This window comes from Somniosus microcephalus, chromosome 1 (assembly GCF_052327205.1).
Source record: "Somniosus microcephalus isolate GS21.2 chromosome 1, FLI_Smic_1.0, whole genome shotgun sequence".
NCBI classification, from domain to species: domain Eukaryota; kingdom Metazoa; phylum Chordata; class Chondrichthyes; order Squaliformes; family Somniosidae; genus Somniosus; species Somniosus microcephalus.
Window position 1 is genome coordinate 410,329,786 of NC_140987.1, and position 14,074 is coordinate 410,343,859.

The 14,074-nt window shown below is 48.0% G+C and overlaps 1 protein-coding gene across 1 annotated transcript in view; it reads left to right on the forward strand.

The window, feature by feature from the left end:
- las1l (LAS1 like ribosome biogenesis factor) overlaps positions 1-11,813 on the forward strand; it is a 121,381-nt gene extending 109,568 nt beyond the window's left edge. The window contains exon 13 of the mRNA XM_085998932.1: positions 11,233-11,813. Coding sequence (XP_085855058.1) covers positions 11,233-11,323 — 91 coding nt within the window. The 3' untranslated portion in view covers positions 11,324-11,813. The remainder of the gene's footprint in view (positions 1-11,232) is intronic.
- The last annotated feature ends 2,261 nt before the right edge of the window (positions 11,814-14,074 follow it).

Sequence of the window (14,074 nt, forward strand, 5' to 3'; positions counted from 1 at the left end):
AACCGTAATAAATCGACGAGATTACGAAAGGCTATTTTCGCATATACCTCTAAAAGACACATCCATTATCTTAAAAACATATACGGGGCAGAAAGTATACCCCAAAGGAAAAATAAAGGTGCCTGTGGTATACAACGGCAAAGAAATACAAAAGTTGTATTTATACATTCTACAAGATGGTGGTCCACCGTTGTTGGGACGTGAATGGATAAGGAAGATACGTTTAGACTGGCACTCCATTCAGGCACTGACGGTGACCAGTAAGGAAAAAAACAATGATGACATCATACCTGAACGATTAAAAGACCTCTTGGCCAACGCCAAAGAAGTGTTTCAAGAGAAACTAGGAACCTTGAAAGGCATCACCGCCTCAATAAAAGTGGAAGATGCAGCAATCCCAAAATTTTTTAAGGCAAGACCGGTGCCATACGCAATACGTCCACAGTCGAGGCAGAGCTGGAGAATTTGGAAAAGGCAGGCGTATTATCCAAAATAGATTGGAGCGAATGGGCAACACCCATCGTTCCAGTCATGAAAAAAAGTGAAAAATAACTCTGAGGAACAGAGAAAAATTCGCATCTGTGGGGACTTTAAGGTGACTGTAAACCCGGTCCTTCACACGGTACAGTATCCTCTTCCGAGGATAGAAGATATTTTCGCCTCACTATCCGGAGGAAAACATTTCACAAAAATTGACTTGGCACAGGCATATCTACAGATGGAGGTTGAGGAGACCTCTAAAAAGTATCTCACAATAAACACACACAAAGGCCTGTACCAGTACAATCGACTGGTTTTTGGAGTAGCATCAGCTCCAGCTATCTGGCAAAGAGCTATGGAGCGAGTCCTGCAAGGGATTCCGGGGACTCAGTGTTACCTAGATGACATCCTTATAACAGGAGAAAACGACAACGAGCACCTTGCCAATTTGGAGCAGGTGCTCACTAGGCTGAAAGAATGGGGCCTACGAGCAAATCGCCCCAAGTGCGAATTTTTCCAAAATCAGATATCATATTGTGGCCACATAATTAATAAGGAAGGGTTACATAAGTCACCTGAAAAAATTGAAGCAGTTATAAAAGCCCCAGCACCTGAAAATGTTTCACAATTGAGGTCATTCCTGGGATTAATAAATTACTATCATAAATTTTTACCGAACTTATCAACTATTCTACACCCTCTTAATGATCTTCTACACACAGGAGTGATTTGGAAATGGAACGAAGACTGTAAACGTACCTTCCATAAATGTAAAGACTTAATCACATCCGAGAAAGTTTTGGCTCATTACAACCCATCACTACCAATCAGACTGGCGTGCGATGCATCCCCTTACGGCATAGGAGCGGTATTGTCCCATAGATTCCCTGATGGCTCGGAACGGCCGATAGCTTTTGCGTCACGCTCATTGAACTCAGCTGAGCGTAACTATTCCCAGATAGACAGGGAAGCACTCAGCCTGGTATGGGGAGTGAAGAAATTCAACCATTACCTACACGGACAAAAATTTACCTTGCTGACTGACCATCAACCCCTCATCTCCATATTCAACCCTAAGAAAGGTGTCCCCATTATGACGGCACAAAGACTACAGAGGTGGTCCCTTTTTCTAGGGGCACACCAATACAACATTGAATACAAAGGGTCAAAACAGCATGGGAATGCTGACGGTTTATCGCGCCTGCCGTTGCCAACGATAGAAGAGGCACCTACAGTAGACCTAGTAGAGATATTCCACTCTACCATAGTGGAATGTCTACCGGTGACAAATTCTGCCATTGAAAGGGAGACCAGAAATGACCCTACTCTCTCACGGGTCTACGATTTAACAATAAAGGGGTGGCCAGCACATGGCGAACCACTGTTGCCAGCATTCTCGCAAAGAAGAGAACAGCTGTCAGTGTGCCGAGGAACCTTGATGTGTGGATCCAGAGTGGTGATTCCACCCAAACTCCAGGATAGAGTGCTAAAGGAGCTTCACGAGGGGCATCTGGGTGGAGTGAAAATGAAGAACCTAGCTAGGGCGTTTGTATGGTGGCCAGGTATCGATGGAGACATCGAAGACATGACCAAGAGCTGCCTAGGATGCCAGAAGGTCCAAAATGCTCCGCCACAGGCCCCTCTACATCCATGGGAGTGGCCCTCATCTCCCTGGCAAAGGGTGCACATCGACTTTGCTGGTCCATTTATGGACTCAATGTTCTTAATCGCAGTTGATGCACACTCCAAGTGGCCGGAGGTAATAAAGATGTCCTCCACCACCACGGAAAAAACCATCACAGTATTAAGGACCATATTTGCCAGGAATGGGCTGCCGGAACAGATATGTTCTGATAATGGACCGCAATTTGTGTCCGAAGAATTCAGAAAGTTCTTAAAGAACAATGGGGTAAAGCACTACACGTCCGCCCCATACCATCCCGCCACCAATGGATTGGCTGAAAGGTTTGTCCAGACCTTCAAGGCAGCCATAAAGGCCATGGGTAATGAAGACATAAAACTTCAGCACACGGTGGATAACTTCTTATTTGCATATAGGAATGCAACACATATGGTTACAAACCAAACTCCCGCCATGATGTTCTACAATAGAAACCTAAGATGCCGGCTGGATTTGGTCAAGCCCAACATCCGAAGGGACGTGGAGAACCGGCAGTTTCAGGGCATGAATGAAAGGCCAACTAGGGCCTTCCAGATAGGCCAACCGGTTTTGGCCCGGGACTACCGTACCGAGAAATGGCAGCCTGGAACTATCTGCACACGATTAGGACCACTGATGTATACCGTGGACATCGGAGAAAGCATAATAAGGCGCCATGCTGACCAAATCATCAAGTCATCCGAAAAGGGACAACCTACACCACCACTCTATACATCTAACGATGAAGTAGAGATACCCATATCTACCTCCGATCCGGTGATACTGGAGCCCGATGAACCCGACACTGGCCTTCAAGCCGAATCAGCCTTGCCAGAAGAACCTACTACACCACCAGAAACTACTACACCCCCGCGGCGTTATCCGGACCGAGTCAGGAAGCCTCCTGAGAGACTAACTTATAATTAATTAATACAGCAATGTATATTATTTTGCATATAACATGTAATTAATAATTACTTAAAATATGATGTACTAGTTAGCTAGAAGGGGAGGAATTGTGGTGTATGTGCCTTTAAGAGCCCCAGGTGTGCGTAATGCCGGTAATTGCCACTTGGGCTATATAAGCCTGTGTATTGTGTATATCCTTTAGAACCCCCCCGCAGACTTGCTTAGTAAATACCTATGAACCAATTCCTGTCTTCAGTGTCTTTATCTACACACGGACACTACAGGGGGAAAGGGGGGAAGAGAGGGAGGGGGGAAGAGAGGGAGAGAGGGGGAAGAGAGAGGGGGGGAAGGAGAGAGGGGGGGGAAGGAGAGAGGGGGGGGAAGGAGAGAGGGGGGGAAGGAGAGAGAGAGGGGGGGAAGGAGAGAGAAGGGGGGAAGGAGAGAGAAGGGGGGAAGGAGAGAGAAGGGGGGAAGGAGAGAGAAGGGGGGAAGGAGAGAGAGAGAGGGGGGGAAGGAGAGAGAGGGGGGGAAGGAGAGAGAGAGGGGGAAAGAGAGAGAGAGAGGGGGAAGGAGAGAGAGAGAGAGAGGGGGAAGGAGAGAGAGAGAGAGAGAGAGGGGGGAAGGGGAGAGAGAGAGAGAGAGAGGGGAAGGAGAGAGAGAGAGAGAGAGAGGGGGAAGGAGAGAGCAGATGAATGCGTGGGTAAAGAGTTGGTGCAGGAGGGAGGGCTTTAGTTTCCTGGATCACTGGGCCTGCTTCTGGGGAAGGTGGGACTTGTACAAGTCGGACGGGTTGCACCTGAACCATAGCGGGACAAATATCCTTGCGGGGAGGTTTGCTAGCACTGTTCGGGGGGGGGGTTAAACTGAAATGGCAGGGGGTTGGGAACCTGAGCAGGGAGACAGAGGAAAGGAAAACAGGGATAAAAGCAAAAGATAGGAAGGAGAAAAACAAAAGTGGCAGTCAGAGAAATCAACGGTTTAAATCAAACGTGACCACAGTAAATAATAATTCTAATAGGTCTAAGAGCGTTAAAAAAAACAAGCCTGAAGGCTTTGTGTCTTAATGCGAGGAGCATTTGTAATAAGGTGGATGAATTGGCTGCGCAAATAGAGGTAAACGAATATGACTTGGTTGGGATTACGGAAACGTGGCTCAAGGATGACCAAGGCTGGGAACTCAACATCCAGGGGTATTCGATATTCAGGAAAGATAGGCAAAAAGGAAAGGGAGGTGGGGTAGCATTACTGGTTAAAGTAGGGATTAACACAATTGTAAGGAAGGATATTAGCTCTAATGATGTGGAATCTGTATGGGTAGAATTGAGAAATACTAAGGGGCAGAAAACGTTAGTGGGAGTGGTATATAGACCTCCAAACAGTAAGGCGGTGGTTGGGGATGGCATTAAAAGGGAAATTAAAGAAGCGTGCAATAAGGGCACAGCAGTCATCATGGGTGACTTTAATCTACATAGAGATTGGGCTAACCAAATTAGTAGCAATACTGTGGAGGAGGAATTCCTGGAGTGTTTACGGGATGGTTTCCTGGACCAATATGTCGAGGAACCAACCAGAGATCAGGCCATCTTAGACTGGGTATTATGTAACGAGAAAGGATTAATTAGCAGTCTTGTTGTACGAGGCCCCTTAGGTCAGAGCGATCATAATATGATCGAATTCTTCATTAAGATGGAGAATGAAGTAGTTGACTCAGAGACAAGGGTCCTCAATCAATTTAAATAAAGGAAACTACAATGGTCTGAGGAGCGAGTTGGGTAGGATTGATTGGGGAATGGCACTCAAAGGGTTGATGGTGGATAGGCAATGGCAAACATTCAAAGACCGAATGGATGAGCTATAGAATTTGTTCATCCCAGTTTGGCATAAAAATAAAACAAAAAAGGTGACTCAACCGTGGCTAACAAGGGAAATTAGGGATAGCATAAGATCCAAGGAGCGGACATATAAATTGGCTAGAAAAAGCAATAATCCTGAGGATTGGGAGCAGTTTAGGAGTCAGAAAGGAGGACAAAGGGATTAATTAAGAAAGGGAAAATAGAATATGAGAGTAAGCTAGCAGGGAACATAAAAACTGATTGTAAAAGCTTTTATAGATATGTGAAGAGAAAGAGATTGGTGAAGTCAAGCGTAGGTCCCTTACAGTCAGAATCAGGGGAATTTATAATGGGAAACAAGGAAATGGCAGACCAACTAAATACATACTTTGGTTCTGTCTTCACAAAGGAGGACACAAATAACCTCCCAGAGATGCCGGGGAACATAGGGTCTGATGAAAGGGAGGAACTGAAAGAAATCAGTATTTGTAGGGAAATGGTGTTAGGAAAATTGATGGGACTGAAGGCCGATAAATCCCCAGGGCCTGATGGTCGACATCCCAGGGTACTTAAGGAAGTGGCCCTAGAGATAGTAGATGCATTGCTGGTCATCTTCCAGAACTCGATAGACTCTGGAACGGTACCCATGGATTGGAGGGTAGCTAATGTTACCCCACTATTCAAAAAAGGTGGTAGAGAAAGAGTGGTGGACATTGGTAGTGGGGAAAATGCTAGAGTCTATTATAAAAGATGTAATAGCAGAGCACTTGGAAAGCAGTGACAGGATCGGACAAAGTCAACATGGATTTACAAAAGGTAAATCATGCTTGACTAATCTACTGGAATTTTTTGAGGATATAACTGGTAAAATAGATAAGGGAGAACCAGTGGATGTGGTGTATTTGGACTTTCAGAAGGCTTTTGATAAAGTCCCACACAGATTAGCGTGCAAAATTAAGGCACATGGGATTGGGGGCAAGGTATTGACTTGGATAGAGAACTGGTTGGTGGACAGAAAGCAAGAGTTGGAATAAACGGGTCGTTTTCCGAGTGGCAGGCAGTGACTAGTGGGGTACCGCAAGGACCGGTCCTTGGACCCCAGCTGTTCACAATATATATTAATGATCTGGACGAGGGAATTGGATGTAATATCTCCAAATTTGCAGACGACACAAAGCTGGGCGGGAGGGAAAGCTGTGAGGAGGATGTCGTGAAACTCCAGTACGATTTGGACAGGTTGGGTGATTGGGCAGAAACATGGCAAATGCACTATAATGTGGATAAATGTGAGGTTATCCACTTTGGTGGCAAAAACAGGAAGGCAGATTATTATTTGAATGGCAATAGATTGGGAGAAGGGGAAGTGCAAAGAGACCTGGGTGTCCTTGTGCACCAGTCGCTGAAGGTAAACATGCAGGTGCAGCAGGCGGTTAAGAAGGCAAATGGTATGTTGGCCTTCGTAGCAAGAGGGTTCGAGTACAGGAACAAGGATGTCTTGTTCAGTTGTACAGGGCCTTGGTGAGACCACACCTTGAGTATTGTGTGCAGTTTTGGTCACCTTACTTGAGGAAGGACGTTCTTGCCATGGAGGAAGTGCAGCGAAGATTCACCAGGCTGATACCTGGGATGGCAGGAATGACGTTTGAGGAGAGATTGTGTCGATTGGGCTTATACTCACTGGAGTTTAGAAGATTGAGAGGGGATCTCATCGAAACCTATAAAATTCTGTCAGGTCTGGACAGACTAGATGCAGGAAGGATGTTTCTGATGGTCAGGGAGTCCAGAACCAGGGGTCATAGTCTAAGGATAAGGGGTAAGCCATTTAGGACTGAAATTAGGAATTTCTTCACCCAGAGAGTGGTGAACCTGTGGAATTCTCTGCCACAGAGGGCGGTGGAGGCCAGTTTATTAAATATATTCAAGAAAGAGTTGGATATATTTCTTGAGACTAAAGGGATCAAGGGATATGGGGAGAAGGCAGGGACAGGGTACTGAAATTGGATGATCAGCCATGATCTCATTGAATGGCGGAGCAGGCTCGAAGGGCTGAATGGCCTACTCCTGCTCGTATCGTCTATGTTTCTATGGAAGGAGAGAGAGAGGGGGGAGAGAGGGGGGAGAGGGGGGGGGGGAGGGGAAGGAGAGAGAGGGGGGAAGGAGAGAGGGGGAAGGGGAGAGAGCAGGGGGAAGGAGAGCGGGGGAAGGGGAGAGAGCAGGGGGAAGGGGAGAGAGGGGGGGAAGGGGAGAGAGGGGAAGGAGAGGGGGGGAAGGGGGAGGAGAGGGGGGGAAGGAGAGGGGGGGAAGGGGAGAGGGGAGGGGGGAGAGACGGGGGGGAAGGAGAGGGAGAGAGCGATGGGGGGGAAGGAGAGGGAGAGAGCGATGGGGGGGAAGGAGAGGGAGAGAGCGACGGGGGGAAGGAGAGGGAGAGAGCGACGGGGGGAGGAGAGGGAGAGAGCGACGGGGGGGAAGGAGAGGGAGAGAGCGACGGGGGGGAAGGAGAGGGAGAGAGCGACGGGGGGGAAGGAGAGAGAGAGCGATGGGGGGAAGGAGAGGGAGAGAGCGATGGGGGGAAGGAGAGGGAGAGAGCGATGGGGGGGGAAGGAGAGGGAGAGAGCGATTGGGGGGGGGAAGGAGAGGGAGAGAGCGATTGGGGGGGGGAAGGAGAGGGAGAGAGCGACGGGGGGGAAGGAGAGGGAGAGAGCGACGGGGGGGAAGGAGAGGGAGAGAGCGACGGGGGGGGAAGGAGAGGGAGAGAGCGACGGGGGGGGAAGGAGAGGGAGAGAGCGACGGGGGGGGAAGGAGAGGGAGAGAGCGACGGGGGGGGAAGGAGAGGGAGAGAGCGACGGGGGGGGAAGGAGAGGGAGAGAGCGACGGGGGGGGAAGGAGAGGGAGAGAGCGACGGGGGGGGAAGGAGAGGGAGAGAGCGATTGGGGGGGGGGAAGGAGAGGGAGAGAGCGACGGGGGGGGAAGGAGAGGGTGAGAGCGACGGGGGGGGGAAGGAGAGGGAGAGAGCGACGGGGGGGAAGGAGAGGGAGAGAGCGACGGGGGGGGAAGGAGAGGGAGAGAGCGACGGGGGGGGAAGGAGAGGGAGAGAGCGACGGGGGGGGGAAGGAGAGGGAGAGAGCGACGGGGGGGAAGGAGAGGGAGAGAGCGACGGGGGGGGAAGGAGAGGGAGAGAGCGACGGGGGGGGAAGGAGAGGGAGAGAGCGACGGGGGGGGAAGGAGAGGGAGAGAGCGACGGGGGGGAAGGAGAGAGAGAGCGACGGGGGGGAAGGAGAGGGAGCGAGCGACGGGGGGGGAAGGAGAGGGAGAGAGCGACGGGGGGGGGAAGGAGAGGGAGAGCGACGGGGGGGGGAAGGAGAGGGAGAGAGCGACGGGGGGGGGGAAGGAGAGGGAGAGAGCGACGGGGGGGGGGAAGGAGAGGGAGAGAGCGACGGGGGGGGAAGGAGAGGGAGAGAGCGACGGGGGGGGAAGGAGAGGGAGAGAGCGACGGGGGGGGAAGGAGAGGGAGAGAGCGACGGGGGGGGGAAGGAGAGGGAGAGAGCGACGGGGGGGGGAAGGAGAGGGAGAGAGCGACGGGGGGGGGAAGGAGAGGGAGAGAGCGACGGGGGGGGAAGGAGAGGGAGAGAGCGACGGTGGGGGGGAGAGGGAGAGAGCGACGGGGGGGGGAAGGAGAGGGAGAGAGCGACGGGGGGGAAGGAGAGGGAGAGAGCGACGGGGGGGAAGGAGAGGGAGAGAGCGACGGGGGGGGAAGGAGAGGGAGAGAGCGACGGGGGGGGAAGGAGAGGGAGAGAGCGACGGGGGGGGAAGGAGAGGGAGAGAGCGACGGGGGGGGAAGGAGAGGGAGAGAGCGACGGGGGGGGAAGGAGAGGGAGAGAGCGACGGGGGGGGGGAAGGAGAGGGAGAGAGCGACGGGGGGGGAAGGAGAGGGAGAGAGCGACGGTGGGGGGAAGGAGAGGGAGAGAGCGACGGGGGGGGAAGGAGAGGGAGAGAGCGACGGGGGGGGGAAGGAGAGGGAGAGAGCGACGGGGGGGGAAGGAGAGGGAGAGAGCGACGGGGGGGGGAAGGAGAGGGAGAGAGCGACGGGGGGGGAAGGAGAGGGAGAGAACGATGGGGGGGGGGGAAGGAGAGGGAGAGCGATGGGGGGAAATTCCTGAATCAATACTAATGAATCAACAGTTTCCTCACCTCCATTACCATTTTTTTAGCTTCAGGCCCGGCCGGTCTTTAATGGCCGCCACTCACCTCAGCTCAGCTCCCGCTCGGCAATTTGAAGGATTAGGCCCTGCCCACAAAAGCCATGAAATGCCCCCCCAATTGGTCAACCATCACGTCACTCAAAGCTAATGAGCGGTAGGATTGGTCAACCGCTATTTTGTACCTTTTTTTGAACGTTTTTAAAAGTAAATATGCCTATGACACTCCCCTGATTGGTCAAACATGCCTATGACACTCCCCTGATTGGTCAACCGCTAGTTAGCGGATTTTGTAAGTTTTTTGATTGTTTTTTTAAAAGTAAATACGCCTAGGACACTCCCCTAATCATAAGCTTTCTTTTGATATAACATATGTGTAGGTACGCTCTATAACTTTTGAGTGATGCCCGGACAGACAGACAGACACCACGATCCTCAAACAATTTCAGTGTGTGTTTTAGACAGACACTTGCTTGAAAGAGTCATTTACCCAGACATCCTCATGCTGGATTGGCCAGCCACAGGCAGAAGAGGCTATTTCGCTTATACCCAGATATTCTTGCTATAGTATGACGACCAGAATTGTATACAGTACTCCAGTTGTGACTGTACCAATACCTTGTACAGACCCATTATTACCTCCTGGGATTTGTGTTTTATCCATCTGGCTATAACCCAAGATCTGATTAACTTTCCTTACTCTGCTGCATATTGTGCTGTTGGTTTCAGAGATTTTTCTCCTGAGTCATGTCCTGTAGTCTAGTTTACATTATACTGCATATCTCCCTTCCCTAATCTCACCCCCTTGCACTTGTTCATATTGCATTATATTGCAACTCATCAACAAACCTTCCTAACCTATCCAGATCCCTCTGCATTGGTTAAAAAAAAACTTTTTGCATCTTTCACATCCTCAGGACATCCCAAAAAATTCACAACCAATGAATTATTTTTGATCTGTAGTCACTTGCTTTTATGCAATATGCACACAAGATCTGTTTTCACTGACTTAGAAAAGGGACGAATGTTGGCATAGACACCAGGAGAATTCCCTGTTTTTCTCTGAAATGGTCTCATGGGATTTTTTTTGCATCCACCTGAACAGGTAGACAAGATCTACATTAAAAAAAAAATTGTTCATGGGACGTGGGCGTCGCTGGCAAGTTCCTCATCCCTGGCACCATTCTAGTAAATCTCTTCTGCACCCTCTCTGAGGACTTGACATCCTTCCTGAAGTGTGGCGCCCAGAATTGAACAAAATATCCAGTTGAGGCCTAACTCGTGTTTTGGAAAGGTTCATCATAACTTCCTTGCTTTTGTACTCTGTGCCTCTATTAATGAAGTCAAGGATCCCATATGCCTTTTTAACAGTCTTCTCAAATTGTCCTACCGGGGTCTCTGTTCCTGCACCCCCTTTAAAATTGTACCATTTAGTTCATATTGCCTCTCTTACATTTTGGTAGGAAGAATGATCACTTCACACTTCTCTGCGTTAAATGTCACCTGCCATGTGTCTTCCCATTTCACCAGTCTATGCCCTCCTGAAGTTGGTTACTATCTGCCTCATTGTTTACTACATTTCTGAGTTTTGTGTCTTCTGCAAACTTTGAAATTATGCCCTGTATACCCAAATCCAGGTCATTAATATATATCAAAAAGAGCAGTGGTGTGAATACTGACTCCTGGGAAACATCACTAATCTTTCCTCCTGTTAATGAATAATTAGTTTTGGAGCTATACCAATTTTTTAAATACCAGTTTTCTCCCCATCTATCCTAAAAGCACCAATTCCTGCTAGTCTATGGTCCAAGCAGGAGCCTAGACAGCACATGTAGGCATGCCATTCGACCATTTGGGGAATCTGAGCTGAGCCTCATCCTGTCCTTGCCTGAATTCCACATAGGTTCACTTTCCAGTAGAAGTCACTGGATTGCAAGCGGGGGAATGCTGGTTGATTTTTTTTAAACCCCCATTTTGTCCTTCCTCACTCCAGAGGTGCTGCTTGCAACTGAAATCAGCTAACTCAGCTTGGACTGGGAGTAAAGCTGTGGTCTTCTGATGTGTATGCATGCTACCCTTTAACCTGCTTTTCTGTTTGTAAACCTTTTAGCCGTATTTGCCTCTTATTAAAAAACATGTTTGTTTTCCTTTACAGTACCACAGGATTACCTTGTGCAGACTCGGAAGGTTTATGGTGGACTCAGAGTGACCTGCACAGACTGAAAGCTGGATTGAAATTATTCTAGAGAAGAAAACTTTTTTTCAAATGTTTCATTATTTTCCCGTTTCAGGACCTCCTCTTCCCCTCTCTTATTCGGGTGTGTGGGTGCACTTGTAGTTGCACATAGGTATATCTGATATCCGGCCATTTGTTGAATGCTATCCACACAAAACACAAACTTGCCTTTTTTCTGATGCCGACACCTGTGCTGTATATTTCCAATATTTACCATTTCTTTCAAAGTCCATGCAGTTCGTTTATGATGGGCTCTCCAAATAAAGATTGGCATTGCAGGCAGACCCAGGCTTTGAATTGACAATCTGGGTAGAATGAAATATTTTACTGGTTACAGTCTGCCCTAAGGCTAGTTTCTTTTAAACTAAATGTTGAGATTCCTTTCATAAATTCAATCATATTTGTGTTTATAGAATTCTGTAATGTTATATGCATGTAAACTGGTAGATGGCTACCATTTTTTTCCTATTGCAAAAATAAATCTTGGCAGCTAACTCTCACCCAATGTTTTTTAGCTTATGGTTTGGTCTTTCATTGTTCTTCCCTCATGCTCATTTTCGGGTGACTGTCTGTGTGGAGTTTGCACATTCTCCCCGTGTTTGCGTGGGTTTCCTCCGGGTGCTCCGGTTTCCTCCCACAGTCCAAAGATGTGCGGGTTAGGATGATTGGCTATGATAAAATTGACCCTTAGTGTTAGGGGGATTAAATACGTGGGGTTACGGGGTTAGGGTGGGATATGTGTTGGTGTAGGGGTTACGGGGATCGGGTGGGATATGTGTCGGTGCAGGCTCGATGGGCCGAAATGGCCTCTCTGCACTGTGGGGTTTCTGTGATTCTGTGAATGCTTGTTTGAGTTTTATCTTCTCTTCCCTTGGCTCCAGCTGGTATGGATTCTACCTGTGTCTTTTTCTTTCCCTCTTGAGAAAATTGCAAATCTAGTATGTATAAGGGAGAACATAACCAGATTATTGCTCCCAAAATGCATTGATGCCCCAGCCAATTTAGGGTTGCTAACCAGAAAAAGTGCAGGATTGGGGCAAGAAGTGGGATCATTGCTAGAGTGCAGAGCTCTGCTGATGAAAATTGTGAAAAACTGAGGGTGAATTTTAAAAAAGTTTTAACATGTTAAATGATTACTTCCTGGGAGTATTCACTACAAGAGACACTAATAGCATGCCATCATAAACGATTCTATAACTAAATGGCTTCAACATCATGTGAAATGAGGTAATAAACATGTTTAAAACTAATAAAGCCATGAGAAGGGAGAAGTAGTTCCCAAGGATGCTAACTGAGACTAGGGATGAAATCCCTGAATTGCTGATGGACATTATGGGGGCGGGGGGAGTGCATACGCGGTAGCATCCTCTGGGTTGAAAATAAGGCACCTGGCTGCCTACTTACATGAAAAATGCCCAAACAAACTCTGGTACCTATCAATCTATTAGTTTTAATTGGCAAATTCATGGAATCAATTAGGAAAAGATTTTTCATTGCCTATATGAACATTACCTTGCTAAATGACAGTCGGCATTGTTTCAGAAGGGCGTTCTGCCTGACCAACCTCTTGAGGTTTTTGAGGCTGTGACATCCCAAATTGACACTGGAAAGCCTCCCAACTCTCTACTGGGTGGCTCAGCTGGGCCCCTATCATTTCTAATCTACATAATATGCTGGACTCAGAAGCAGTGTCACATGTTAAACTGAGTGAACAGTTTCATTTGCAAAATTTACAAATCCAAACGATAACCGATGAAAATCAATAGAAGCTATTACACCCAAGGATGGGAGATACACAATGAATGGTGTTGCACTAGCTAGGAATGAGGCTGAGTGATTGTAGACTTAACACTCAGGATGTCCAGTCTTTGCAGTGCAGCAATCAACAAAAGCTGAGTCATGTCTACTCAATTGAATAGAATTCTGAGGCTATCGTGACTAACTGTATTGTGCTCTGGTCAAGCTGCATAAGAAATAAGAGTAGGCCTAACAGCTCCGCCATTCAATAAGATCACGGCTGAACTTCTACATCAACTCCACTTTCTCTCCATATCCCTTGATTCCCTTAGTACTCAAGAATCTAACGATCAGTCTTGAATATACTCAATGACTGAGCATCCACAGCCCTCTGAGGTAGAGAATTCCAACGATTCACAACCCTCGAGTGAAGAAATTTCTCATCTCAAATGGCTGACCCCTTATCCTGAGACTATGCCCCCTAGTTCTAGACTCTCCAGCCAGGGGAAACAGCCTCTCAGCATCTACCCGTCAAGCCCTCTTAAGAAATGTATACATTTCAATGAGATCACCTCATTCTTCTAAACTCCAGAGAATATAGGCCCATTCTACTCAATCTCTCCTCATAGGACAGGCCTCTCATCCCAGGAATTAATCTAGTGAACTTTTTCCTACTCTCTGTTTTCTGTCCTTTAACCAATCCTCAATCTATTCTAATATATTACCCCCAATCCCACTTGATTGTTGTATACCATTTTGGTCATTGACATAAAGGAACCACTCAAACCCTGGAGTCAGTGCAGGGCCAATTGCCGGAGCAGAAGACTGAGTTATAAAAAACAAACTCTTCAGCCTTGAAAGGAAGTGAATTAAAGGGAACCAAACCAACATTGCGGAACAAGAGGACATGGGTACAAACTGATAATAGACAAATTCAGGACGAATATCGTGCAAAACATAAATGGTTTTCCAGGTAAGGTAGTAGAAGCAAAAACATTATCAGTCACGAGGCTGTTAGATGCTG